At 44.0% G+C, this 27500-nt stretch overlaps 2 protein-coding genes across 2 annotated transcripts in view; one reads left to right on the top strand and one right to left on the bottom strand.

Moving 5' to 3' along the window:
* Positions 1-3851: 3851 nt before the first annotated feature.
* LOC306701805 (exosome complex component RRP40-like) lies at positions 3852-6039 on the top strand. Its single transcript, XM_079167218.1, has 4 exons — positions 3852-4104; positions 4701-4850; positions 5136-5287; positions 5402-6039. The coding sequence occupies exons 1-4, from the start codon at positions 3880-3882 to the stop codon at positions 5607-5609; spliced, it is 735 nt and encodes a 244-aa protein (XP_079023344.1). The 5' UTR covers positions 3852-3879; the 3' UTR covers positions 5610-6039.
* A 4745-nt stretch (positions 6040-10784) lies between these two features.
* Positions 10785-27500, bottom strand: part of LOC306702484 (complexin-2) — a gene marked incomplete at its 3' end in the record, with an annotated part of 20534 nt that continues 3818 nt past the window's right edge. The window contains exons 2-4 of the mRNA XM_079168119.1: positions 18452-18586; positions 12338-12513; positions 10785-10982 (exon numbers count right to left, since the gene is read on the bottom strand). Of these exons, the coding sequence (XP_079024245.1) occupies positions 10785-10982; positions 12338-12513; positions 18452-18482 (405 nt within the window). The 5' untranslated portion in view covers positions 18483-18586. The remainder of the gene's footprint in view (positions 10983-12337; positions 12514-18451; positions 18587-27500) is intronic.

Genomic DNA, 27500 nt, shown 5'->3' with positions numbered 1-27500 from the left:
GTAATGCTGACGTAGCTGTAGGCCAGCAGGCCGCTCTGGTGCGTCAAAGAATACGCCCAACATGTCAAACTAAAGATCTGATTGGTTGAACACTATGACGATCAACAACATCGTCCCCATTCACTTAACCTGCACATGGATTCACTGGTGAGTCTGTAGGCCTGGGGCCTCTCTTCTACCTAGAGACACAGAGGTGAACTCTGATTGGATCAAAGCTCGACTTAAAACAAGCTGCACTGAAGCAGAGCAGCTGAGGAGCACAGTAGCTGTGCTATGAGAACATAAGATAATGAGACAAATATTTATATAAATTATAATACATGTAGTGTATTTAAGAAAAATGATTAAATAGCTATAACTTTGTGATTCTGTTTAGGCAGAGAAGGCTACCTGAATGAGACTAACAAGTGAACCATTACAGTCATTTAGCTTTTATCCAAAGCGACTTACAATTCCAATTCTATACCGTAGGCTCAGCTACAAGAGACATTTTGGGGTTAAGTGTCTTGCTCAAGGACACATCAACAAGCAACTAGTGAGCCGGGGATCGAACCGCCGATCCTCTGATTGAAGGACGGCCCTGCTATCCGCTTTGCCACAGTCGCCCCAGGCTCAGTCTGTTTCATAAAGGTGTCTCTTATTGTGAAAAGCCTGTCCTTAAAAAGACAGAGAGACAGAGAGAAGGGGGAGGGAGGAGATGAGGGTGAGGAGGGAGGAGGCTGAGTCTCTCTGGACGTGATTTGTCACACAATCAGAATCTTTAGGAGTCCAGCAGAGACTCCTCCTCTCCATATGTCTGCTTAGTTAGCATCTGAAAGAGGGGGGCAGGCTTTATTTATCTACAGAGAAGAAGAAGAAGAAGAAGAAGAAGAAGAAGAATTTTTGATTTTGTATTGATCCAGGAGACACCAGATCACGTCATCAAATCAAAAAATAAATAAATAAACAAAAACAAACCAACATATCACACATGAATGATCAGCTCTCCTCCCCCCCACGGAGCATCAAACCCCCCCAACAGCCCAAATGCAGCTGAAGGCCGTCACATCGTCCACCCTTAGTCTGGCCTTTAGCGGTCCCTTCAGAACCGGTACCAGCTCCACACTGCCGGCACTCTGAGTCTGGTTCCTGCGTGTTAACCAGACGGCCATCTTAGCCGTACCGGACAGAAAGTTCGCCAACGTGTGAACTGTTTTCCTCTTAGCAGAGTATTTGGGACCAACGACAAACAAAACAAACGTAAAAACATCCCCAAGACCCTGGATCCACCTTTTAAAAGTTCAAACAGTGCTGACAGCCGAGGACACTGAATGAACAGATGTATAAAGGTGTGTTCACACCAAACGCGATGAACGCGGCACGAATTGCGTTCATCGCGTCATTCGCACCGCCGGTCTCGCCGGTCTCGCCGGGGACTATTTGTGTTCATTCGCGCTGGACGCACCGGAGAGGAGGCGTGGCTTATCGGCCTGAAAGCTGTTCAACTGTCCGCCATCAACCGTAGAAAAATCTCCTCTATTTCTGCTCAGTACGTGTTGTGGAAGTCCAGATATCACGGGGAACTAAACGCCGTCATGTCTGGTTCATAACATAGTCCGGAGGAGCTCCGTGGATTTCATCGAGCTCACTGTGTCTAGCGAGCCACACGTCGGCTGTTTACTACAGCTGTATGAACACACAATAAACTGACTTGGCTGTGATTTAACGGCAATAAACCGACAAAAAGGGACTCAAATAACTACGTAATGATGCCGATTTGTACTTGTTTTCTCAATGGAGCTCGGATCGATCGGTGCTAGGCTATGCTAACATTACAGCAGCTCCATCAACACTCACAATAACGTCATCTAGACGTAAATACGGCAGCGTCTATTCATTGTTTGTACCATATGGTTTACACACACACACGTTTTGACGCGTCAATCGCGCCGCGCCACACGCGCCATGCAATCGCAAATTCGCGTTCATCGCGTCTGTGCATAGACTTTGTATGTAATCTCGCCGCGTTCATCGCATTTGGTGTGAACACACCTTAAGATCTTCACTCTGGGAACAGAATAAACATCTCCCCAGCTCCGGATCAAGGTGCTCTGTACCTGTTTGTGGCTATCGCCCCGTGTACGACCCTCCACTGGAGGTCTGCTGTCAACTTTTCAACGGGCAGCTTGTACAGAGACCTCCAGCTGCCTTTAGGAGAAACATCTGGACCAAAGAACTCAGTCCACCAGTTGACAACCTTGACGCAGGTGTGGTAGACGGCTTCTTTGCCCACATCCTGGAACTTTTCCAGGTGCGGGGTTGTGAAGATGAGCAGCTGACTTCCCTCTTCCTGCCGCTCCCCCACAGAGGGGGGATGGACAGGCAGGGGAAGCAGCACTCAAAGCCGTCACACCGCTGGTCTCACAGAGACTCTGGGGTCTGGACAGGGCGGCACAGACTTCCTCCACCACCCTGTTGATCAGCTGAGGTGATGCTGCTGTCGTCTCTCAGGACGTCCATCGATGTCGCCGTCATCCTCATCAGTCGGCTCAGTGTGGTGCAGCCAGGTGGTCACTGAAGCCAACTGGACTGATGCTGCTGTGGAGCATTGAGGGCTCAGAGAGGAGACTCAGAGAACCTACAGAGACAAACTCTGTGAGGTTCATGATCATTCACCTTTTAGTCTTTTTAACAAGTCTACCTGTTTGTGTATTTCTAAGAACAGTGATGTGTTCTTTAAGGCGGAAACGCTTCTTCTCATCCAGAAGGTGAAGGCCGGACACTTTCATAACTACGTTGACTGATTGGATGAATTTGGGGATGTCACTGAAGTGATCGCTGACTTTCATAGATTTATTTTTATAAGTTTGATCTAGAACAGAGTTTATTTCTCTCAGTGAGTCCAGATCCACTGGTTTGCTGGAGGTTCCGCTCACACACACACACACACACACAATCTGAGTTCCTGGTCTGGATATGACCTGTGGTCCTGGTTCTGGTCTGGATGTGACCTGTGGTCCTGGTCCTGGTCTGGATGTGACCTGTGGTCCTGGTTCTTGTCTGGATGTGACCTGTGGTCCTGGTCCTGGTCTGGATGTGACCTGTTGTCCTGGTCTGGATGTGAACTGAGGTCCTGGTCTGGATGTGACCTGTGGTCCTGGTCTGGATGTGAACTGTGGTTCTGGTCTGGATGTGAACTGAGGTTCTGGTCTGGATGTGAACTGTGAGGCCACAATAGAAGAAGAGGAAGCAGCTCTAGATCAGCTGCTGCTGACACACTGAGACACTAACGAAGAAGAAGTTCATCCAGCATTGAGGTCAGAGACCAGGACTCTGCTGCTCCCTGCTGGCCCTCTGCTATTGTTATTAATACATTATTATATTATTAATATGTTGTAATATTAAATAATAACAATGATAATTATAATAATAATAATAATAACAATGATAATTATAATATGTATATATATAATAATATATAATTATATATGCTGCAATAATAAAAACGTGACTTTTACGTTACTATATTTATTTTCAAAATTAAAAATGATAATTATAACTATAATTATTATTATTTAACATTCAAAATGAAGGACAATAAATACAATAAATATGAAAAAACGAAAAGACAAAAAGATGTTTTTCTTTATTTTAAATATGTATTTTATAATAACTATTTATTTCATTACTCTTTTAGTAAACTGATATTTGTGAAGTCGACATGTTGCTTTGCTCTGAATTGAATTAGTAAAGTAAAGATATTATTGTCTTAATGATTAGAAACATGTTTTCCCGCCTTCTGTCCCGCAGAGGGCGCTGCAGGCTGAGCTTCCTGCTTCCGGTGTGTCACATTAAAATCAGTCCGCCAGACAGCAACAGCAACACATGTGAAGAGACGCGATGTTATCCACTTTAAAAGAGAGAACCGGGGAGGTTCTGTTACCGGGAGACGAGTTCTCCTTTGAGGCCGACGACAGCATCTCTCTAACGGGCCCCGTTAGACCGGAGAAGGTGGTGTGTGGACCGGGTCTGAGGCGGAGCGGAGACCGGCTGCTGGTGTGTAAAAGCGGCGTCCTGCGACACAAACAGCCCCACATGTTCTGGATGGACTCGCAGCAGAGGAGGGTGAGACTTTAGAGAGTCCGTTCATACACCGGCATGAAGCTCAGGATCTGTTGAGCGAGTCGTCTGCATGCAGCAGGGCGTCTACAACTTCCGGGACTCCGTCTGGAAATCTCGCAATTTAAGGTTTTTCCTCGTCAGCACACGTGAACGCGTCATGTGACCGGATGTTTGGACAGAATTTAAATCATTACAGATCGGTCGTGATTTCGGCTCAAAGATATTTGTTCAGAAGCTGCGCGTTGGGTCATTAAAGTTCATCTTTTTGAACCGGGCGCGCTGTTATGACGTCACTCCGTCCGCCGGCTTCACAGCAGCGAGCAGCGGGAACCGGTTCTGAAAAGTTCTGTTTAATAATAATGACGTTCTGCTCGAGGAACCAGTTCTACGCCGAACTTCTCAGGAGACCAAACCCATTAATGAGAGCTGTTAAAGTTTGCTCTGAACGTTCAGTGCGGTCAAATAAAATGTGTCCGATTTAAAATAGTTGTATATTTAAATGGAGTTCAGCGTTCCCCAATAGAAGTCTGTAGTAAAGTGTGACACTGGTACTGGAGCAGTGCATCATGGGAGCTGAGTCTGTCCCTCTGTGTCCTCAGTATGTCCCCGCTAAAGGTGAGACCGTCATCGGCATCGTGACGGTCAAAGCAGGAGACGTCTTCAAGGTGGACTTTGGAGGAAGTGAGCAGGCGTCTCTGTCCTACCTGGCTTTTGAGGGATCCACCAAGAGGAACCGACCCAACGTCCAGGTGAGACCCTGACCCCGCCTCCGAAAGGTCCGGGTGAGACCCAGAGGGGGGTCACACCTGTTACCTGTACAGGTGGGTGAGCTGGTGTTAGCTCCTCCCTCCCAACGTGTTTAACTCCTCCCCCCTGTGTGTTACCTGTACAGGTGGGTGAGCTGGTGTTAGCTCCTCCCTCCCAACGTGTTTAACTCCTCCCCCCTGTGTGTTACCTGTACAGGTGGGCGACCTGGTGTTAGCCCCTCCCTCCCTACGTGTTTAACTCCTCCCCCCTGTGTGTTACCTGTACAGGTGGGCGACCTGGTGTTCTCTCAGTTCCTCATAGCCAATAAGGACATGGAGCCGGAGCTGGTGTGTGTGGACAGTTCAGGACGAGCCAATGGGATGGGAGTGTTTGGAGGAGGAGGTCTGGTCTTCACGGTCTCTCTGGGACTCGTCAGAAGGTAAACGTCCTCAGATGTTTGTGTAGAAACGCTGTCCTGAGACTCCAGGATCACCTGGTCTACTGCTGACCCCCCACAGTGAGGTCATGTCTCACCTGGTCTACTCCCCCCCAGACTGCTGACCCCCCACAGTGAGGTCCTTGCTGACCTGCAGCAGCTGTTCCCCTGTGAGCTGGTGGTCGGGATGAACGGTCGTCTGTGGGTGAAGTCCTCCAGCGTTCAGCAGACGCTCGTCATCTCCAACCTGCTTCAGAGCTGCGACGCCATGACGGCCCAGCAGAGACGCCAGCTGTTCAGGAGGGTGGCACAGGGGGCGCTGTAGACCGCATCGGACCACCTGCTACACCTGTAGATAAACCTGAACCGGCTGTAGACCACATCGGACCTCGGGTACACCTGCACCTGGTTCCACAGAGGGCGTCTTGTGTTCAGGTTCTGGTCTTGTAGACTTTGACTTTTCTCTCAGTAAATTAACCTTCAAACCTCTCAGCTGGTTGACTTTCATCAGAGGAGATGAAGATGAAGAAGAGTTCCTGTAGAACATCTAAATGTTGGTTCTTCATATTAAAGGAACGTTCCACAGTTTAACACACGTTGGTAGAATGTTGTGTTCTGGTTTGTGTTGGTAGAAAGAGGAACGTTGCTGCAGCAGCATCCCAACATGCTTCATGTTTCATGTGATGAAGACGCTCCACGACGTCGCTGCTTATTACACATTATTGATCAGAGCTGATGTGAGTCCATCGATTGTTGAACACAATTCATTTCATCATCAATCATTAAAATGTTTGATATTTTTCAGCAAACTGAGTTTGTTTTTTTCAACTTTAAATCTTCAGACCGAACGATGAGAAATAAAAATAGTCTAAAACCTCCACAAGATCTCAATTCATTAACAAAAAGAATCAAAAACCAACAAATAGATTGCTGTTAAATTGTTTAAACGTACTTTATGTCTTTAGAGATGTACGAAGTATATAATGTTAAAAATGATTTGGAAAAAATACCACAGAATAAAAAGACAGGTAGCTTTTTATAAACCTGTTTTATTAGTGCTATGCATTTCATTTCCAAAAAAAGAAGATTAAATTCCATTGATGAGCGTTTTACAGTGATCGGGCTCCACAGAGTACACGACATGCAGTTAAGGAACAAATAGCACAAAGAACTCATTTCTACATTCTGAACCTCGGCACCCTGAAATGATTTCACCCTGAAGTATAAAAGAAAGACTCAAATGTAGGAACTTTAAGAAAAATCCATTTCATTTTTTCAGTTCTTAATCCCTCTTTAATCCTTTTCCTGGTTTACTCGTCACTCCAGTGAACAACGTCACATCGTCTGCAAACGTGTGAATATCGCCAATCGCATTGGTTTGGCACAAATGGCCGAACTAAAGGGAATGCTGCCGGGGATGGAACCTCAGCCGGTACCGTTCAACTTCACCGTTCAGTAGAAAAAGCCACAGTAGGTTGGCAGTAGGAACTGTTTTTAACATTTCAACGTATTCTAGTGCAAACGCCAAAAAGACTGGAATGTATTTAAAGAGTCTGTCTTCACAGTTTGTGCTAACGAGACCTCGTCGTCCACTAAAGGGACGTAAACGTGAGGACGAGACCTCGTCTTCCACTCCGTAAACTAGAGTTACTGGCAGGAACGAGCAGGGCAGTTCTAAGAAGATCCAACAAGAGTACACGTGGAACAGACAAAGGTTATGACATCATTACAGTGTTCAACAGTCCGGCCGACGAGAAAGTTTAAAGAACTAAAGTTTTTCATTCTCCGTCTTCAAGCGTCTCTTTGCATTTCATAAAGTTATATTTCAGACGTAAACATGTGCTGCACGCTGCCAGAATACATTACTGTGTTGATGTAAGACATGAGAAACCTCACCAGACTTAAGGGGGGGGGGGGGGGGGGGGGGGGGTTCTCTCAATGTTTGTGGCTCCTGACAACAGAAGATGCTTTGATGATCCAGTGTTTTATCTCTTTATCTTGTCTCTCCATCAATATTGACCGTTTGAAACTCAGGTATGTGTTTAATGTGTTTTAACGTCTACGCTGTCGTTCAGTCTCGTCTACGTCAGTGTTTGGAAGATGTTCACGTATTCCACCGTCGTCTATCAAACTAAGGATCAAAGCCACAACACGTCACTCTGCAGACAGTCTGAAACACTCACGACAGCAGAAGGAACTGAAACCAGCTCACACACAGCTGACTTATGCTAATTAATTATGCTAATAGCCCTTTTTTTAAAGGCAGGTCACATGACGTGAGGCCTGGAGTTCTACACACAGATGATGAATGGCTTCATGTTAACTCTTTACTATCCGAGGCAAGAACGAAGCTGATGGAAGTGAGACTGTGTTCATGTGATGAATAACATGAATCAATGTGATTCTCCTCAAACTGCACTAAACCTTCAACATCAGCGAAGCAACTGCAACCCGTGATTTCTGTCTCTGCAGAGAGAAAAATAAGCATCAAACAACGTTCGTAGAGCTCCGCCTCTAAAGAAATCAAACGTTAAAGTTTCAGTGTCGAAGTCTTCGTCTCAGATTTGATGTTTTAGATTATGTTTAATATTGAAATAACATTAAAATGCATTATGAATAACGTTTAAAGGGAAACGTAACGCCGACGCCCAACTTGAAAGCAAACGTCAACATTCAGGTTCTTCTGATTTCATCCAGAACTTTAATAAAGTAACAAACATGTAATGACAAACACTGATGAAGGTCCTTTAGTTTAGTTTAGTTTAACTTTAGTTTAACTTTAGTTTAGTTTAGTTTAGTTTTAGTTTAATTGAAGTTTAGTTTAGTTTAGTTTTAGTTTAATTGAAGTTTAGTTTAGTTTAGTTTCATTTGACAACATTAAGTTTGTGTTTGAAATTGTTTAAAACCACGTCCGTAGTCCAGGAGACAGAAGGTTTCCCTCAAACGTTGAGAACGGTTGACTTGTACGTGAACGTCACGTTTAGGAGACTGGGTTGAATATTGATGATTTTGAATTCATCTGTATACGGGTTCAGGTTTAGGTTTAGGTTTAGGGTTAGGTTTAGGGTTAGGGTTAGGTTTAGGGTTAGGTTTAGGTTTAGGGTTAGGTTTAGGTTCAGGTTTAGGGTTAGGTTCAGGTTCAGGTTTAGGGTTAGGTTTAGGGTTAGGGTTAGGGTTAGGTTTAGGTTTAGGTTTAGGGTTAGGTTTAGGTTCAGGTTTAGGGTTAGGTTCAGGTTCAGGTTTAGGGTTAGGTTTAGGGTTAGGGTTAGGTTTAGGGTTAGGGTTAGGTTTAGGGTTAGGTTTAGGTTTAGGGTTAGGTTCAGGTTTAGGGTTAGGGTTAGGGTTAGGTTCAGGTTCAGGGTTAGGGTTAGGGTTAGGGTTAGGTTTAGGGTTAGGGTTAGGTTCAGGTTCAGGGTTAGGGTTAGGGTTAGGTTTAGGTTTAGGTTTAGGGTTAGGGTTAGGGTTAGGGTTAGGTTTAGGGTTAGGGTTAGGTTTAGGTTTAGGGTTAGGGTTAGGGTTAGGTTTAGGGTTAGGGTTAGGTTTAGGTTTAGGTTTAGGGTTAGGGTTAGGTTTAGGTTTAGGGTTATGAAACCACCGACATGTTTTATATCAAACTGTGACTTTTAAAAACCAACATCAGTTTGAAATCCAAAGATTTGACACAAAGCAACATAACTCTTTCAGTATGTTGTCACATTGTGTGAACGCAGTACTACTACTTCTACTACTACTAACTTGTAGTACAGAGATCCGGTGTTTCCACTAAAGTCTCTCTGGAGCCAGCGTCACATGGTTCTGTTGCCGGGAGACGCAGAAACAGGAAACCGTCTCGTGTTCTTCGTCTCGTCTCAAACGTTTGCTCGACATTAAAGGAATGTGTTCAGTATGGTTTCTCTGCCTGTGCACATTAATAGTTATACGAATATAAAGGAGGACAATATGAGTCAACAACACATAGAAACACACACACAGTACCAGTACACATGTAGTACACACATGTAGTACACAGACAGTTTTTCTACACACATCTCTTTGCGTATACACTCGTATACACGTTTAAAGATACAAGTGTGGTGAGGATTTACAAACAGATATGCAAATATCTTTGTTTCTAATTTTACTTTTTACATAAAACAAACACGAGACGGTAAAACCTTTCAGTGGAATATTTCTTTTTTAAAAATAATTTTAAAGTAATTATTGCGATCTAAATAATATGGCTTTGTCTAAGGAAACAAAGGAAGATGTTTCTATTTATGATTCATCTTATTAATCCTTAAAGTTACAAACTGGTGGAAACACGCGTTCGTGAGGAATCAGGACGACGTTCAGATCGACTGAGCTCCTCCGTGAGCTCATCGTCTACTTTGAGGGAAACAAAGATCATTTTTAGTTTGTGGTCTGTGGGATTCATGCACACGTGTTTCTGCTGCAGCCTCAACACAACAAAAACAAAAAGGTGAAGATGTCACCAGTATTTCTTTGGTCTCCATGGTGATGAGCGTCCATCGAGGGAAAACTGAAGCGTTAAGAGGACGAAGCTGGAATGTGAGTGAAAGTCAGGAAGTCGAGAAGAAAGCCTGACGTTTGCATTCATGTGGAAAAGAAAATGTGAGTAAATAGTTTAAGTTAAGAGACACTTAGTTAAACCCTCTTTTAACCAATCAGAGAGGGTGTGACAGGAAGTCCCGCCTCCTCCAGCGGTCCATGCTCTGATTGTCATCGACCTGATTCCTGGACAAAGAAACAGTGATTTACTTTTTTTAAATGGGATTCAAAAGACTTTGTTTGCTCGAATGGATGAAATCTTGATCTGATAAAAAATCTTTTAGAGAATATCCAAAGTCCTCGACACGTCTAACGAGCTCGAGTCAATCTAGAATGAAACCTAAAGTTCCTGTGAAGCTCGAGGCCCTGAAGGTAACACGGAGGTCTGTTTTTAAATGTGTTCTAAATGTGACAACGAGCCAAGTTTACAGAGACATGGTGTGGTAAAAGTGTCCCATGTTGTGTCTTCATGCAGATGAACAACCCAATGTCCCTCATTGACGTGTCCTCTGGCTGGAGGACGATGTATGAAGGCACATGTCCCAGAACTCAAAACGCTGATTCATTTAAATTTGAATATAAAGACCAGAAGGTTCATAAAAAGTAGAAAACACACAACATGCTCCATCTGCAGGATTACTGCTCGCCATTGGTCCCCTTTGCCTGGCAACAGGTGATGAACCTGTCAGAACCAAACCTGTCAGAACCAAACCAATCAGAACGTCTGACCTCACTAGGTGTGAAAAAAGGAAAAAAGGATAGAAGACGTATTAAACTGTAAGAAATGTCCTCAGAGTCAAATAAAAAGAAGAGAGACGCAGTCGTCGAGTAGAAAAGAAGAACGTAAAGGTTTTGTAGAAAGGCAGTGAGAAGCCCCGCCCCCCCAATCTACTCTCAAGCTCCGCCTCCTTACAAACACCCAAAGCCAGACCCCCTTCGTCTCTGTCACGGTTTACTTCTTGAACATGTCCTGTAGAGGTCCGGGCAGAAACTTGAGGACGGTGTCCAGGATGCTCTCCTCGTCCTCGTCCTCGCCGTCTCCGCAGCCTCGAGGAATCGCCTTCTTAGGACGCGTCAGAGAGCCCTCACAGGCCTGCTCCATGGCCGCCTTCTCCTCCGCCTCCTTCTCCTCCTTCTTCTTCAGCCCGTACTGCAGGGACAGGAGGACAGTGGGACAATGAGGAGAGAGGACATGAAGGAGACAATGAGGAGAGAGGACATGAGGGGGGCAATGAGGAGAGGGGACATGAAGGGGACAATGAGGAGAGAGGACATGAAGGGGACAATGAGGAGAGAGGACATGAAGGAGACAATGAGGAGAGAGGACATGAAGGAGACAATGAGGAGAGAGGACATGAAGGAGACAATGAGGAGAGAGGACATGAAGGAGACAATGAGGAGAGAGGACATGAAGGAGACAATGAGGAGAGAGGACATGAAGGAGACAATGAGGAGAGAGGACATGAAGGAGACAATGAGGAGAGAGGACATGAAGGAGACAATGAGGAGAGAGGACATGAAGGGGACAATGAGGAGAGAGGACATGAAGGAGACAATGAGGAGAGAGGACATGAAGGAGACAATGAGGAGAGAGGACATGAAGGAGACAATGAGGAGAGAGGACATGAAGGAGACAATGAGGAGAGAGGACATGAAGGAGACAATGAGGAGAGAGGACATGAAGGAGACAATGAGGAGAGAGGACATGAAGGAGACAATGAGGAGAGAGGACATGAAGGAGACAATGAGGAGAGAGGACATGAAGGGGACAATGAGGAGAGAGGACATGAAGGAGACAATGAGGAGAGGTGGTATGAAGGGGACAATGAGGAGAGAGGACATGAAGGGGACAATGAGGAGAGAGGACATGAAGGGGACAATTAGGAGAGGTGGTATGAAGGGGACAATGAGGAGAGAGGACATGAAGGGGACAATGAGGAGAGGTGGTATGAAGGGGACAATGAGGAGAGAGGACATGAAGGGGTCAATGAGGAGAGAGGACATGAAGGGGACAATTAGGAGAGGTGGTATGAAGGGGACAATGAGGAGAGAGGACATGAAGGGGACAATGAGGAGAGAGGACATGAAGGAGACAATGAGGAGAGGTGGTATGAAGGGGACAATGAGGAGAGAGGACATGAAGGGGTCAATGAGGAGAGAGGACATGAAGGGGACAATTAGGAGAGGTGGTATGAAGGGGACAATGAGGAGAGAGGACATGAAGGGGACAATGAGGAGAGAGGACATGAAGGGGACAATGAGGAGAGAGGACATGAGGGGGGCAATGAGGAGAGGGGACATGAAGGAGACAATGAGGAGAGGTGGTATGAAGGGGACAATGAGGAGAGAGGACATGAAGGGGACAATGAGGAGAGGTGGTATGAAGGGGACAATGAGGAGGGAGGACATGAAGGGGACAATGAGGAGAGAGGACATGAAGGGGACAATGAGGAGAGAGGACATGAAGGGGACAATGAGGAGACGAAGAGGAGACGTTAGTCAAACCTTGTCCCTGATGGTCTGCCGTACTTTCTCCCTCTCGGCCTCCATGCGGGAGTGCTTGCTCTTCCTCTCCTCCTCCTGCTGCCTCAGCGCCTCCTGCCGCTCCTCCTCCTTCTTGGATGCATCGGGGTCCTTCTCCTCCTCTCCCCCCAGCATCTTGCCCATGTCTTTGGTGGCTCCTGGACAGAGATCAATAACAACAACAATATCAATCAATAACTGATATTTAGATAAACACCTGATAAGTACGGTAGACCTCACGGTCCAACGGTGGAAGTATACGTCACAGATCAACATCATGGATTTCTATTTGGAGGCAAATCTGCTGGATCATTTCCTGTCATGTGACAGGAAGAGGGCGCTGTTCCTCCATGGATGAAAGACGATGATGATGATGATGATGGTGGTGGTAGATACTTCAAAATAAAAGTCAACACGGTTAGTGATTAAATAACGAAAATTCAGTCCAGTTATATCGTATCTTAGTTTCAATATGTATTATACTATATATTTATATACTATAAATTTATCAGGGCCCGAGCACCGAAAATGTCGGGCCGCGAGGTCCCTATTGAAACTGTAGGAATTATTATTATTCTCTCGAATTAATCGCATTTTTGGGGGCTTTATCATATCCGAAAACTCACCAAAGTCGTCATGCATATCAGGACTGCTGAAAAATGTTATATTTTATGGGTCCCACACTCGAACATGAACAAATTGCTCGCTAGCGCCCCCTAGAATTTAGCCACCTCATCCCGTATGTCCAATTAACTTGACATTTTACACAGGCATGCTACCAAATGAGGTCTACAAAAAAGCCTCCTGGACCCCTAAGCTCCGCCTACCAACATTTTCCGCCATTTTGAAGTTTGTGAAAAACCCATTTTTGCAACCTCCTCCTACACGCTGAGTCCGATTGCTACTAAATTTGCTGTGGATCAGTATTGGATCTATATAATAAAATATTAACAAAAGATGTTTGATATCTCATTACGTTTAGAAGATATGGACCAATGAACTTCATAAGGCGTGGCTTTGTTTTTCAATACTCATAACTTCAAAACCATTTAACCTATAATCGCGAAATTTGTCTCATATGTGCACATTGTATATTGTTACGTACCCTACAATTTTCATTCCATTCAACCACTAGGGAGCGATACAGTAGTTAAGCCATTTTTTGGCTTTTTTGTCAATTTTCATCGTTTTCAGACGTACTTTAACGAACTCCTCCCACAGAATGAATGCGATCGACTTCAAATTTGGTTAGGATGATCTAAAGATATTAATGATGAAAAGTTACTAGAATGGTCTACTGACATTGAACGACCTTCATTTTATGTGGCACCCATTGCCGTGGCAACGCGTCATTCACCATGAAAAATGAAGCTTATTTTTCTGTGAGTTAGGATGCTCAACAAGCCTTGGAACTTTGCACAAGTGTCATAGGTGATGGAAATAAATATTTCATATGGCTTTTTGGCTTGACCCTTTCAAATTGCCTCGATAGCGCCCCCTACAAATTTTCAAAAATGCAGCCCCAGCGCTACGTTTGACATACATATATGAAATATGGTAGGCACATGTATCACATGGTGACTTAAAATAAAGTCTTAGGGAACCATGCTCTAAAATTAATGGGAAGTCGGCCATTTTGATTTTTGTGTGAATTTTCCCATGATTTCTAGTCGCTGTACTTTAAGGCAGTGGTTCTCAAACTTTTTCTGTCACGCCCCACTTTGGAGGAAGAAAAATGTTCATGCCCCACCGCCCCAACAAAATGGTAACAAAATGGTCCATGTTGAACTTTTATTGAAATAACATTTTGTAACACCATATGCTCACACATACCTGGAGAATTTTATTTTAAATATGAGCTTTAAAATGTAGCATTCTGGTGAACTCTGAGAAGAAAATTAAGTGATAAAACAGTTACTTTAAGCAATAAACTAATTTATTATTCAGTTATTAATCAGTATTTCAGCTCTATTATTATTAACCTTTAAAAGTTTTAGTCATATAAAAACAAAGATAAAGGTGGAGCTGGGCCTGGATAAAGGTGGAGCTGGGCCTGGATAAAGGTGGAGCTGGGCCTGGATAAAGGTGGAGGTCTAAACAGACGTGAGTACAGCTTCCTGCTGTCACAGTGTTTTAAATACATTGATGAGGCAGGGTATGCTAAATGCAGCCTCTGCTCCAAGGAGATAAACTACAGCAACAAGGCTCACTGCCCTCTCATCACTGCAGACACTGTTCACTGTGATGACCACAGCCAGAGTACTTCCGGTCCCAACAGTCCCACGTACAGTTAAATCACAGCTATTATTTTACTCTTGATAAGCTACCTTAGCCAGAGTAGATTATCATTTTCATTTAAATAATTGAACTGGATTGAATGCATATTAATTGCAAATAGAAGATTGTCCACAATCCTAACAGCTGTACAGTAACAGTAGAAGTTAATATGAAGCCATACAGTAATGAAAACTAATCACTTTATTTGTACAGGCGATGGTTCTCGCTACTCTTGTTCCAGATCCACTTCAAATTTGGTCAGTATAATCCAAAGACCTTTGCAATTAAAAGTTACTCAAAGCTTTACGTTTGATGTTATGGCGTAGACGTGGCGTGACGGCCATTGTACGTGATTCGCTATTAAACAACAAGCTGATGTAACTCCACAAAATATAGCCCCAGCGCTACGTTTGACCTACATGTATGAAATGTAGAAACATGTAGGAACATGTGATACATGTTCCTACATGTTAGGTAGGAACATGTATCACATGAAGACTTAAAAAAAAAGTGTCTTGGGACCATGCTCTAAAACAAACAAGAAGTTGACCATTTTCATTTTTGTTAGAATTTTCCCATGATTTCTAGTCGCTATACTTTAAGGAGTTCCTCCTAGGGACACTGGACTTGCTCAAATCTGTCCCAAACTTGCCATACTTGATAAAAATCATGGCCTGAGGATGTCTAAAATCACCTACTGGCAAAAGGAAATGACTTTGATGTACTCCGACGAGGAAGTTGCCCAGATCAGTCTCAAATTTGGTACGGTAATTTGTAAGACATTGACGCTTCATCGTGAATATTGTGAGTTGTTGTTAAACGCTGTTGCCGTGGCAACGCGCCATTTGTCATGAAAAATGAAGCCTATTTGTCTTTGCTTATTATGTCTGTCTGTGTGTTTGTGTGTGTGTGTGTGTGTGTGTGTGTGTGTGTGTGTGTGTGTGCGCGTCTGTTTGTGAGACTTGTTAAATATGATTTTGTCTTTGGTCTAGTTTTATTTACAACATGTTAAAACCTGATCGTCAACATTTACTGGTTTAAATGATATCACAAAATCGATAAAAACATTAATGTGTTCATTTACACGAACGAGAAACACTACAGGCTGGTGATTAGATTAGTGACCTGACCCCCCCCCCCCCCCCCCCCCCCCGATGAGAAAACCTCATCAGGGTGTGTTTGTGTTGATGGAATAAATACAGTCTCCTGAAGAAAAGGTCACAACACTAGACAGCAACTCTACGGGAGGTCAACTACTTCAGTATGGACACGGGGGGGGGGGGGGACATGAACTGACTAGTGTACATAGTGTGTAGTGTACTGACTAGTGTACATAGTGTGTAGTGTACTGACTAGTGTACATAGTGTGTAGTGTACTGACTAGTATACATAGTGTGTAGTGTACTGACTAGTGTACATGGTGTGTAGTGTACATAGTGTGTAGTGTACTGACTAGTGTACATAGTGTGTAGTGTACATAGTGTGTAGTGTACTGACTAGTGTACATAGTGTGTAGTGTACTGACTAGTGTACATAGTGTGTATTGTACTGACTAGTGTACATAGTGTGTAGTGTACTGACTAGTGTACATAGTGTGTAGTGTACTGACTAGTATACATAGTGTGTAGTGTACTGACTAGTGTACATAGTGTGTATTGTACTGACTAGTGTACATAGTGTGTAGTGTACTGACTAGTGTACATAGTGTGTAGTGTCCTGACTAGTATACATAGTGTGTAGTGTACTGACTAGTGTACATGGTGTGTAGTGTACATAGTGTGTAGTGTACTGACTAGTGTACATAGTGTGTAGTGTACATAGTGTGTAGTGTACTGACTAGTGTACATAGTGTGTAGTGTACTGACTAGTGTACATAGTGTGTAGTGTACTGACTAGTATACATAGTGTGTAGTGTACTGACTAGTGTACATAGTGTGTAGTGTACTGACTAGTGTACATAGTGTGTAGTGTACTGACTAGTGTACATAGTGTGTAGTGTACTGACTAGTATACATAGTGTGTAGTGTACTGACTAGTGTACATAGTGTGTAGTGTACTGACTAGTGTACATAGTGTGTAGTGTACTGACTAGTATACATAGTGTGTAGTGTACTGACTAGTGTACATGGTGTGTAGTGTACATAGTGTGTAGTGTACTGACTAGTGTACATAGTGTGTAGTGTACATAGTGTGTAGTGTACTGACTAGTGTACATAGTGTGTAGTGTACTGACTAGTGTACATAGTGTGTAGTGTACTGACTAGTATACATAGTGTGTAGTGTACTGACTAGTGTACATAGTGTGTATTGTACTGACTAGTGTACATAGTGTGTAGTGTACTGACTAGTGTACATAGTGTGTAGTGTACTGTCTAGTATACATAGTGTGTAGTGTACTGACTAGTGTACATAGTGTGTATTGTACTGACTAGTGTACATAGTGTGTAGTGTACTGACTAGTGTACATAGTGTGTAGTGTACTGTCTAGTATACATAGTGTGTAGTGTACTGACTAGTGTACATAGTGTGTAGTGTACTGACTAGTGTACATAGTGTGTAGTGTACTGACTAGTGTACATAGTGTGTAGTGTACATAGTGTGTAGTGTACATAGTGTGTAGTGTACTGACTAGTGTACATAGTGTGTAGTGTACTGACTAGTGTACATAGTGTGTAGTGTACTGACTAGTGTACATAGTGTGTAGTGTACTGACTAGTGTACATAGTGTGTAGTGTACATAGTGTGTAGTGTACATAGTGTGTAGTGTACTGACTAGTATACATAGTGTGTAGTGTACATAGTGTGTAGTGTACATAGTGTGTAGTGTACTGACTAGTATACATAGTGTGTAGTGTTTAGTTTATTTGTTGATCTGAATAGATGGATTCTAAATGGCGGTTGCTATTGATGGTTGTCACTGCAGAGTGAATGTTTTGTCTTTATCTTGATACGTGAACAAAAGAGCAGCTCCCCCTAGTGGCTCAATATTGAACTCTTTAACTTTAAATAAAGGCTTTTTGAACATACAAAATCGAGATTAAATAAAGAGACCAATCCCAAACCGTTCAGAGGATAATAAGACCCGATCCAGAACCTGGTCAAGGTGAACTAATCTAAATAGAGAAGGAATAGAACGGCCCAGAAGGAATTAGTCTGAATATAATTTGGACTCAGAAGTGAAGTGAATGAAACACGAAGGAATCGATGAATCTCATTGTGCTGCTCACTGAGCTGATGAGACGAGACCTCTGACCCCTGAGGGCCTTTTTCTATGTCGCTCGATGTACATATAACTGCTCTGTGAGCGCTAAGCTAAATGCTATCTGAATTGCTAGCTCAGCATTAGCGCTAAACACAAACTGCAGCTGATGAAGCTGAATTAGTTTTGCAGATATTTATTCATAAATCCAAGTATTGGACAAATGTTCATTTTGGTTTCACTGGTGGGTTTTGAGACTAATTCATCAGCTGGTTTACTACAGCTGTATGAACCCTAAATAAACTATTTAGCTGTGATTTTATTGCAATAAACAGATTAAAAAAAGATAGAAATAACTACATAATGATACCGATTTATAAAAAGTCTGAATTAATGTTTTGTTACTTTTCTCTACAAGACGACAAGTAAACAACTTTTAAAACGATTGTTTTCTGAATGGCGTCTGGTTTCATCTGTGCTATGCTAAGCTAACATTTTAGCAGCTCCATCAACACTCAACATATCGTCATCTAGCCGTAAATAAGTCTTTGAACCATCTCAGGAGAAATGAGTTCCTCATGATGACACGTTCAAGAGCGTCAGGACATCGGAGTACTCACCACCCAAAGCTTGCTTCATCACAAAGTCCATGCTGGCTGCTGATTGGTGCAGAAGTTCTTCTCAAAAACCAAAGAGGACTGAGCAGGTAGCCTCAGTCTCCCCTCTCTTCTGTCTTCAGCGAGTCTCTTCTGGACCTGAGAGAGACCACATAAGACCAGCAGAGACCACATGAGACCAGAATGAACAAAGGGAACCTCATCAACAGAGACACTGAACACCAGGAGAGGTGATGTGATCCTCTTCACACTCTCGTCCCCCAAAGACACGGATCACATTCTGGAAACATCTGATCAATAAATGATGTCACAACAACAACAACAACAACAACAACAACAACAACAACAACAACACCACCACCAGAGGATCAGAGATCTTCTGGTGGTGGCAGATCATTAATATGTTCATGAAACAATGAGGTTCATTTCTGTTTAAATGACATCCAACACACACACACACACACACTATAGCAGTGGTTCTCAACTGGTCTGGCTGCGGGACCCACCATCACCCCTTAATAACAAGCCACGACCCAAAGTTTCAACTTCTCAAATGTATTTAATGAAAAGATGGTTCAGTTTGAACCTGAGCTGAAAACGTCCTCTGCAGTCGTGGTGTAGCAGCTCTGTTGTTCCCGTCAGTCCTCGTCCCACGTTTCACGTAAACCATAAACCAGATAAACCATAAACCATGAACCATAAACCAGATAAACCATAAACCAGATAAACTGTTTGTTTGTGACGTCTGTAGATTCGTAGATTCGTCCATCTGTAACGCAGAACGACCACTAAATACGAGCTGTGGTCTGTTGTTTGATGTCATCCGACATGTAGTATAAAGTACTTAAATACAGTCGTAGTACATGTAGTATAAAGTACTTAAATACAGTCGTAGTACATGTAGTATAAAGTACTTAAATACAGTCGTAGTACATGTAGTATAAAGTACTTAAATACAGTCGTAGTACATGTAGTATAAAGTACTTAAATACAGTCGTAGTACATGTAGTATAAAGTACTTTAATACAGTCGTAGTACATGTAGTATAAAGTACTTTAATACAGTCGTAGTACATGTAGTATAAAGTACTTTAATACAGTCGTAGTACATGTAGTATAAACTAGTTATTTCATGAGGTCGAAGCCAATGAATCGGTGTTTGAAGGAGAGATTTGTTATCTGGGACAGAACAGAATCTGTTGTCACTGAACATCACTAATGCATGGAAACCATCTCACATCCTCCATCCTTATAGACCTCACCCCCTCCTCCACCCTCCATCCTTATAGACCTCACCCCCTCCTCCACCCTCCATCCTTATAGACCTCACCCCCTCCTCCACCCTCCATCCTTATAGACCTCACCCCCTCCTCCACCCTCCATCCTTATAGACCTCACCCCCTCCTCCACCCTCCATCCTTATAGACGGAGCTGCAGACGTCACCCTCTCCTCCCTCAGGCGGTGGAGGATGGAGAGGGGGGAGGAAACAGGCTACATATCACCAACGAGGCGTTCGTCCATTTGTCTTGTAGTTGGGTGGCTGAAGGAGGAGAAAGAGCGAGAGAGAAGGAAAGGAGGCGAGGGGAGGGGGGATGTAAAGAGAGAAACGAGGACAGAGGAGGAGAGCGGAAAGAGGGGGAGGTAGGAAACAACGATAGAGAGAGAAGAGGAAAAAATGTCTAGAGCTAAATGCAAAGAGATAGAAGGAGGGATTATATAGGAGAGGAAGAGAACAAATATAAAGTGGTGGAGGAAACAAGAAGGAGTTGATGTGGAAGAATGTGTAGCAACAGAACAGAGAGAAGAGGTGAGGAGATGAGAGGAAGTGACAAGAGTGTGAGAGAAGCAGAGGAAGGAAGGGATGGACTGAGGACATAAAAGAGATAAGGAGACAGAGAGTGAAAGAAAGGAGAGAAGTAAAGGAAGTGAAATGGGTCATCAGAAAGAAGAAGTGAGCTTCCGTCTATCTTCTTCTGTCAAAGACTCACAAATCTGCTTCAGGCTGAAATGAGCAACATGAACGTTGAGTCTAATATGAAACAAGAAGGTTTATTTTTTTAGCCACCGGAGCACAATTTCACAAGTTTCAAACATTTGTGGAGTGAGAGGAGTTATTTGAGGCGTTCGGGGTCTGTAGTCCAGTTCATTTCGTTCAAAGACATGACAACTCTTGTCTGTACAAAACTGAACAACTGCGTGTCTGAATATCTGTTTCTCTGATGAAAAGTTGGTCTAAATACTCACTCCACGGTCTAAAGACTCACTCCTCGGTCTAAAGACTCACTCCTCGGTCTAAAGACTGACTCTACGGACTAGACTCACTCCACGGTCTAAAGACTCACTCCTCGGTCTAAAGACTGACTCTACGGACTAAAGACTCACTCCACGGTCTAAAGACTCACTCCTCGGTCTAAAGACTGACTCTACGGACTAAAGACTCACTCCACGGACTAAAGACTGACTCTACGGTCTAAAGACTGACTCTACGGTCTAAAGACTGACTCCACGGACTAAAGACTGACTCTACGGACTAAAGACTCACTCCACGGACTAAAGACTCACTCCTCGGTCTAAAGACTGACTCTACGGTCTAAAGACTGACTCTACGGACTAAAGACTCACTCCACGGACTAAAGACTCACTCCACGGTCTAAAGACTGACTCTACGGTCTAAAGACTCACTCCACGGACTAAAGACTGACTCTACGGACTAAAGACTCACTCCACGGACTAAAGACTGACTCCACGGACTAAAGACTGACTCTACGGTCTAAAGACTGACTCTACGGTCTAAAGACTGACTCTACGGACTAAAGACTGACTCCACGGACTAAAGACTCACTCCACGGACTAAAGACTCACTCTACGGACTAAAGACTCACTCCACGGACTAAAGACTCACTCCACGGACTAAAGACTCACTCCACGGACTAAAGACTGACTCTACGGTCTAAAGACTCACTCCTCGGTCTAAAGACTCACTCCTCGGTCTAAAGACTGACTCCACGGACTAAAGACTGACTCTACGGTCTAAAGACTCACTCCTCGGTCTAAAGACTGACTCCACGGACTAAAGACTGACTCTACGGTCTAAAGACTCACTCTACGGTCTAAAGACTCACTCTACGGTCTAAAGACTGACTCCACGGACTAAAGACTGACTCTACGGTCTAAAGACTCACTCCACGGACTAAAGACTGACTCCACGGACTAAAGACTGACTCTACGGACTAAAGACTGACTCTGCGGTCTAAAGACTCACTCTACGGTCTAAAGACTGACTCCACGGACTAAAGACTGACTCTACGGTCTAAAGACTCACTCCACGGACTAAAGACTGACTCCACGGACTAAAGACTGACTCTACGGACTAAAGACTGACTCTGCGGTCTAAAGACTGACTCTACGGACTAAAGACTGACTCCACGGACTAAAGACTCACTCCACGGACTAAAGACTCACTCTACGGACTAAAGACTCACTCCACGGACTAAAGACTCACTCCACGGACTAAAGACTCACTCCACGGACTAAAGACTGACTCTACGGTCTAAAGACTCACTCCTCGGTCTAAAGACTGACTCCACGGACTAAAGACTGACTCTACGGTCTAAAGACTCACTCTACGGTCTAAAGACTCACTCTACGGTCTAAAGACTGACTCCACGAACTAAAGACTGACTCTACGGTCTAAAGACTCACTCTACGGTCTAAAGACTCACTCTACGGTCTAAAGACTGACTCCACGGACTAAAGACTGACTCTACGGTCTAAAGACTCACTCCACGGACTAAAGACTGACTCCACGGACTAAAGACTGACTCTACGGACTAAAGACTGACTCTACGGTCTAAAGACTGACTCTACGGACTAAAGACTGACTCCACGGACTAAAGACTGACTCTACGGTCTAAAGACTCACTCTACGGACTAAAGACTGACTCCACGGACTAAAGACTGACTCCACGGACTAAAGACTGACTCCACGGACTAAAGACTGACTCTACGGTCTAAAGAATCACTCTAAGGACTAAAGACTCACTCCACGGACTAAAGACTCACTCCACGGTCTAAAGACTGACTCTACGGTCTAAAGACTCACTCCACGGACTAAAGACTGACTCTACGGACTAAAGACTCACTCCACGGACTAAAGACTGACTCCACGGACTAAAGACTGACTCTACGGTCTAAAGACTGACTCTACGGACTAAAGACTGACTCTACGGACTAAAGACTCACTCCACGGACTAAAGACTGACTCCACGGACTAAAGACTGACTCTACGGTCTAAAGACTGACTCTACGGTCTAAAGACTGACTCTACGGACTAAAGACTGACTCCACGGACTAAAGACTCACTCCACGGACTAAAGACTCACTCTACGGTCTAAAGACTGACTCTACGGACTAAAGACTGACTCCACGGACTAAAGACTGACTCTACGGTCTAAAGACTCACTCTACGGACTAAAGACTGACTCCACGGACTAAAGACTGACTCCACGGACTAAAGACTGACTCCTCGGTCTAAAGACTGACTCTACGGTCTAAAGACTGACTCTACGGACTAAAGACTCACTCCACGGACTAAAGACTCACTCCACGGTCTAAAGACTGACTCTACGGTCTAAAGACTCACTCCACGGACTAAAGACTGACTCTACGGACTAAAGACTGACTCCACGGACTAAAGACTGACTCCACGGACTAAAGACTGACTCTACGGTCTAAAGACTGACTCTACGGTCTAAAGACTGACTCTACGGACTAAAGACTGACTCCACGGACTAAAGACTCACTCCACGGACTAAAGACTCACTCTACGGACTAAAGACTCACTCCACGGACTAAAGACTCACTCCACGGACTAAAGACTCACTCCACGGACTAAAGACTGACTCTACGGTCTAAAGACTCACTCCTCGGTCTAAAGACTCACTCCTCGGTCTAAAGACTGACTCCACGGACTAAAGACTGACTCTACGGTCTAAAGACTCACTCCTCGGTCTAAAGACTGACTCCACGGACTAAAGACTGACTCTACGGTCTAAAGACTCACTCTACGGTCTAAAGACTCACTCTACGGTCTAAAGACTGACTCCACGGACTAAAGACTGACTCTACGGTCTAAAGACTCACTCTACGGTCTAAAGACTCACTCTACGGTCTAAAGACTGACTCCACGGACTAAAGACTGACTCTACGGTCTAAAGACTCACTCCACGGACTAAAGACTGACTCCACGGACTAAAGACTGACTCTACGGACTAAAGACTGACTCTGCGGTCTAAAGACTGACTCTACGGACTAAAGACTGACTCCACGGACTAAAGACTCACTCCACGGACTAAAGACTCACTCTACGGACTAAAGACTCACTCCACGGACTAAAGACTCACTCCACGGACTAAAGACTCACTCCACGGACTAAAGACTGACTCTACGGTCTAAAGACTCACTCCTCGGTCTAAAGACTGACTCCACGGACTAAAGACTGACTCTACGGTCTAAAGACTCACTCTACGGTCTAAAGACTCACTCGACGGTCTAAAGACTGACTCCACGGACTAAAGACTGACTCTACGGTCTAAAGACTCACTCTACGGTCTAAAGACTCACTCTACGGTCTAAAGACTGACTCCACGGACTAAAGACTGACTCTACGGTCTAAAGACTCACTCCACGGACTAAAGACTGACTCCACGGACTAAAGACTGACTCTACGGACTAAAGACTGACTCTACGGTCTAAAGACTGACTCTACGGACTAAAGACTGACTCCACGGACTAAAGACTGACTCTACGGTCTAAAGACTCACTCTACGGACTAAAGACTGACTCCACGGACTAAAGACTGACTCCACGGACTAAAGACTGACTCCACGGACTAAAGACTGACTCTACGGTCTAAAGAATCACTCTACGGACTAAAGACTCACTCCACGGACTAAAGACTGACTCTACGGTCTAAAGACTGACTCTACGGTCTAAAGACTCACTCTACGGTCTAAAGACTGACTCCACGGACTAAAGACTGACTCCACGGACTAAAGACTGACTCTACGGTCTAAAGAATCACTCTACGGACTAAAGACTCACTCCACGGACTAAAGACTGACTCCACGGACTAAAGACTGACTCTACGGTCTAAAGACTCACTCTACGGTCTAAAGACTCACTCTACGGTCTAAAGACTGACTCCACGGACTAAAGACTGACTCCACGGACTAAAGACTGACTCTACGGTCTAAAGAATCACTCTACGGACTAAAGACTCACTCCACGGACTAAAGACTGACTCCACGGACTAAAGACTGACTCTACGGACTAAAGACTCACTCCTCGGTCTAAAGACTGACTCCACGGTCTAAAGACTGACTCTACGGACTAAAGACTGACTCTACGGTCTAAAGACTCACTCTACGGACTAAAGACTCACTCCACGGACTAAAGACTCACTCCACGGACTAAAGACTCACTCCTCAGATTAAAGACTCACTCCACGGACTAAAGACACTCCTCAGATTAAAGACTCACTCCACGGACTAAAGACACTCAGATTAAAGACTCACTCCTCGGTCCAAAGACTCTCCCCACGGTCTAAAGACTCACTCCACGGGCTCCACAAATGAGCATCACATTGCCCTCAAAAGCCTTTTAAGATGTTTATATATTATCTGTCAATATGTAAATTATTCAATTACTCCTAAATGGAAGATCAGTTTTTGTTGGACCAATCCACCTCCATCCACACCCACTTTTTGTGGGTATTTGCATTCTTTATACTTCCCGATAACGAGGATTACATAGGATTTGATTTTGTAGGATGTAGAGGAATTACAGTGCATTGATTTCCGTTGGTACAGCTATGAACGCTGGATGAGAACAGGCCGAATCTTCACATGTGATCATCAGGGATTCTGAGAAAACAACAGAGTCTAAAATCACACAACCAGCAGAAGAACGAAATCCAGAAAAAGTCAAAGCACTGCAGTGAGCGTAACCACAGAACTCTGTGGAAGTTAAACCACTTGAGGACACAAAACATCTACAACATCTTCTACCAGTTTCCACCAGTGAGAATATTGCATTTTTAACATATTGTGTCAGTTGTGTCATTGAGTGTCAGTTGAACATGATGTTAGTACGATGGACAGCTCGTTGGATAACCACGTCCATCGACTGGAGGAGAAGCAGGACGAGACACTGAATTAGTGATCACAAGCTGTGCAGCTTGTTCGTAGCGGACATGAAGTCCTCAGAGAAACTAGTGCTGCATAATACAGAGCTCGTGGTTTGTCTTTAGTCTGAGTGGGTCAGATGTGTGTTAGAGGGATTTTAGTCATGTTGAGGTTCTGAAGCAGCATCGAGGTCACAACACGTCAGACTGAGGAACCTCTGATTGAAATGTTAAACTTAACATATCAAGTATCAGTATGAGGATTTGAGGAACTACTTAACGTTGCTCGTGTATCCCGCCGCTGTGGGTAGCGTAGCATTGCAGAGTGATACAGTGACTTAATGCATCAACATCATGGCTGCTGTCGTCTAATATAGAGTCATAGAGATAAAGTCATGTGGAGGGAAAACGGCTATTTAGAATTTTAAATGATAAATTATTGTAGTTGTTGTGATGAGGCCTGTTATGATGAATACTTTTTATTGGTAATCTTTATATTTGGTACAATGAACAGATACAAAATGATTGAAATGATGTCAATATATATCGTACGATAAGTCGATAACGTAAATATTTGTGATTCATCCTGTGGGGACCATGAATGTCTCAACCAAAGTGTTTATCCTTAAATCCACAGAAACGATGATAAATAAATGACATTAGTAATCAGAATGTTAGTGTGGTAGAAGCTGTTCAGACTAACAGTGAATGCAAACGTTGTGTTTCTGCTCTCACACAGAGCTCCGTCAGGGTGAAGAGGGCTGTGGTAAGAGGCCAGCGGCATGCTGGGAAGGTGGGCGGCGGTGCTGTGTGGGCGGGAGCTCTGCTACGCCTGCCAACCGCTCAGAGACTGAATGTAGCTGAGAGACGGAGAGAGAAATAAAAATACTGAGAACAAAACTACTCAGAGAGCAGAGAAACAAATACGTTTATGATGTTTTCCTGAGTATTCATTGTCTGTAGTTATTGATAATGATCACCGTATCTATATTATATCTGACGGATCGGCCCACTGTTTAACATGACATTCATGGTTCCCAGAAGATGAATCCTACTGACGTTTAAGTGAAATACATCTATAATATTTCACCATAAAACCAGAAGATACTGATAATCAAGTTACGCTCAGTATCGCTCTTACTGCATACATTACTGCAGAGAGTTTAAAATACTGCATACATTACTGCAGAGTTTAAAATACTGCATACATTACTGCAGAGAGTTTAAAATACATGTTCTGTGTGTTTATTATTATTTATTTTATTTGTTTGTGCAACCCGGTGATGTAAATGATCTGCGTCTCCCTCCCTGCGTCTCCTTCCCTGCGTCTCCTCCCTGCGTCTCCTTCCCTGCGTCTCCTCCCTTCGTCTCCTCCCTTCGTCTCCTTCCCTGCGTCTCCTTCCCTGCGTCTCCCTCCCTGCGTCTCCTTCCCTGCGTCTCCTCCCTGCGTCTCCTCTCCAGGACTATCGTGCTGATCCACGGCAACAGGGTTGTTACCGCGGCAACAGTGGCACTTTTTACCTGCTATACCTTAAACAGGCCGCCGATACGCAGGATGATTTTACTGCTGCAGTACTACTACTAATACTACTACTACTAATATTACCAATACTGAATGTACTACTGACGCTGAACTTGTACTCTGTTTATATTGTTTATTACATCACATTACAGTCATTTAGCAGACGCTTTTATCCAAAGCGACTTATATTTCAGTATCTATCTATACACCGTAAGAACAGCTACGGGAGCAATGTTGGGGTTAAGTGTCTTGCTCAAGGACACATTGACATGCGACTAGCGGAGCCAGAGCTCGAACCGCCGATCTTCTGATTGAAGGATGGCCCTGCTCTCCACTTAGCCACGGTC

The sequence above is a fragment of the Pholis gunnellus genome (genome assembly GCF_910591455.1).
Source record: "Pholis gunnellus genome assembly, chromosome: 10".
Taxonomy (NCBI): domain Eukaryota; kingdom Metazoa; phylum Chordata; class Actinopteri; order Perciformes; family Pholidae; genus Pholis; species Pholis gunnellus.
Note: the sequence above shows the minus strand (reverse complement) of the source record. Positions and strands in the feature narration are given on the sequence as shown.

Coding starts and splice junctions, on each gene's coding strand:
- LOC306701805 (XM_079167218.1), top strand. CDS start 3,880: ATGTTATCCACTTTAAAAGAGAGAACCGGGGAGGTTCTGTTACCGGGA. Junction 4,105..4,700: donor TGGACTCGCAGCAGAGGAGG/GTGAGACTTTAG, acceptor CTGTGTCCTCAG/TATGTCCCCGCTAAAGGTGA. Junction 5,288..5,401: donor TCTCTGGGACTCGTCAGAAG/GTAAACGTCCTC, acceptor ACTCCCCCCCAG/ACTGCTGACCCCCCACAGTG.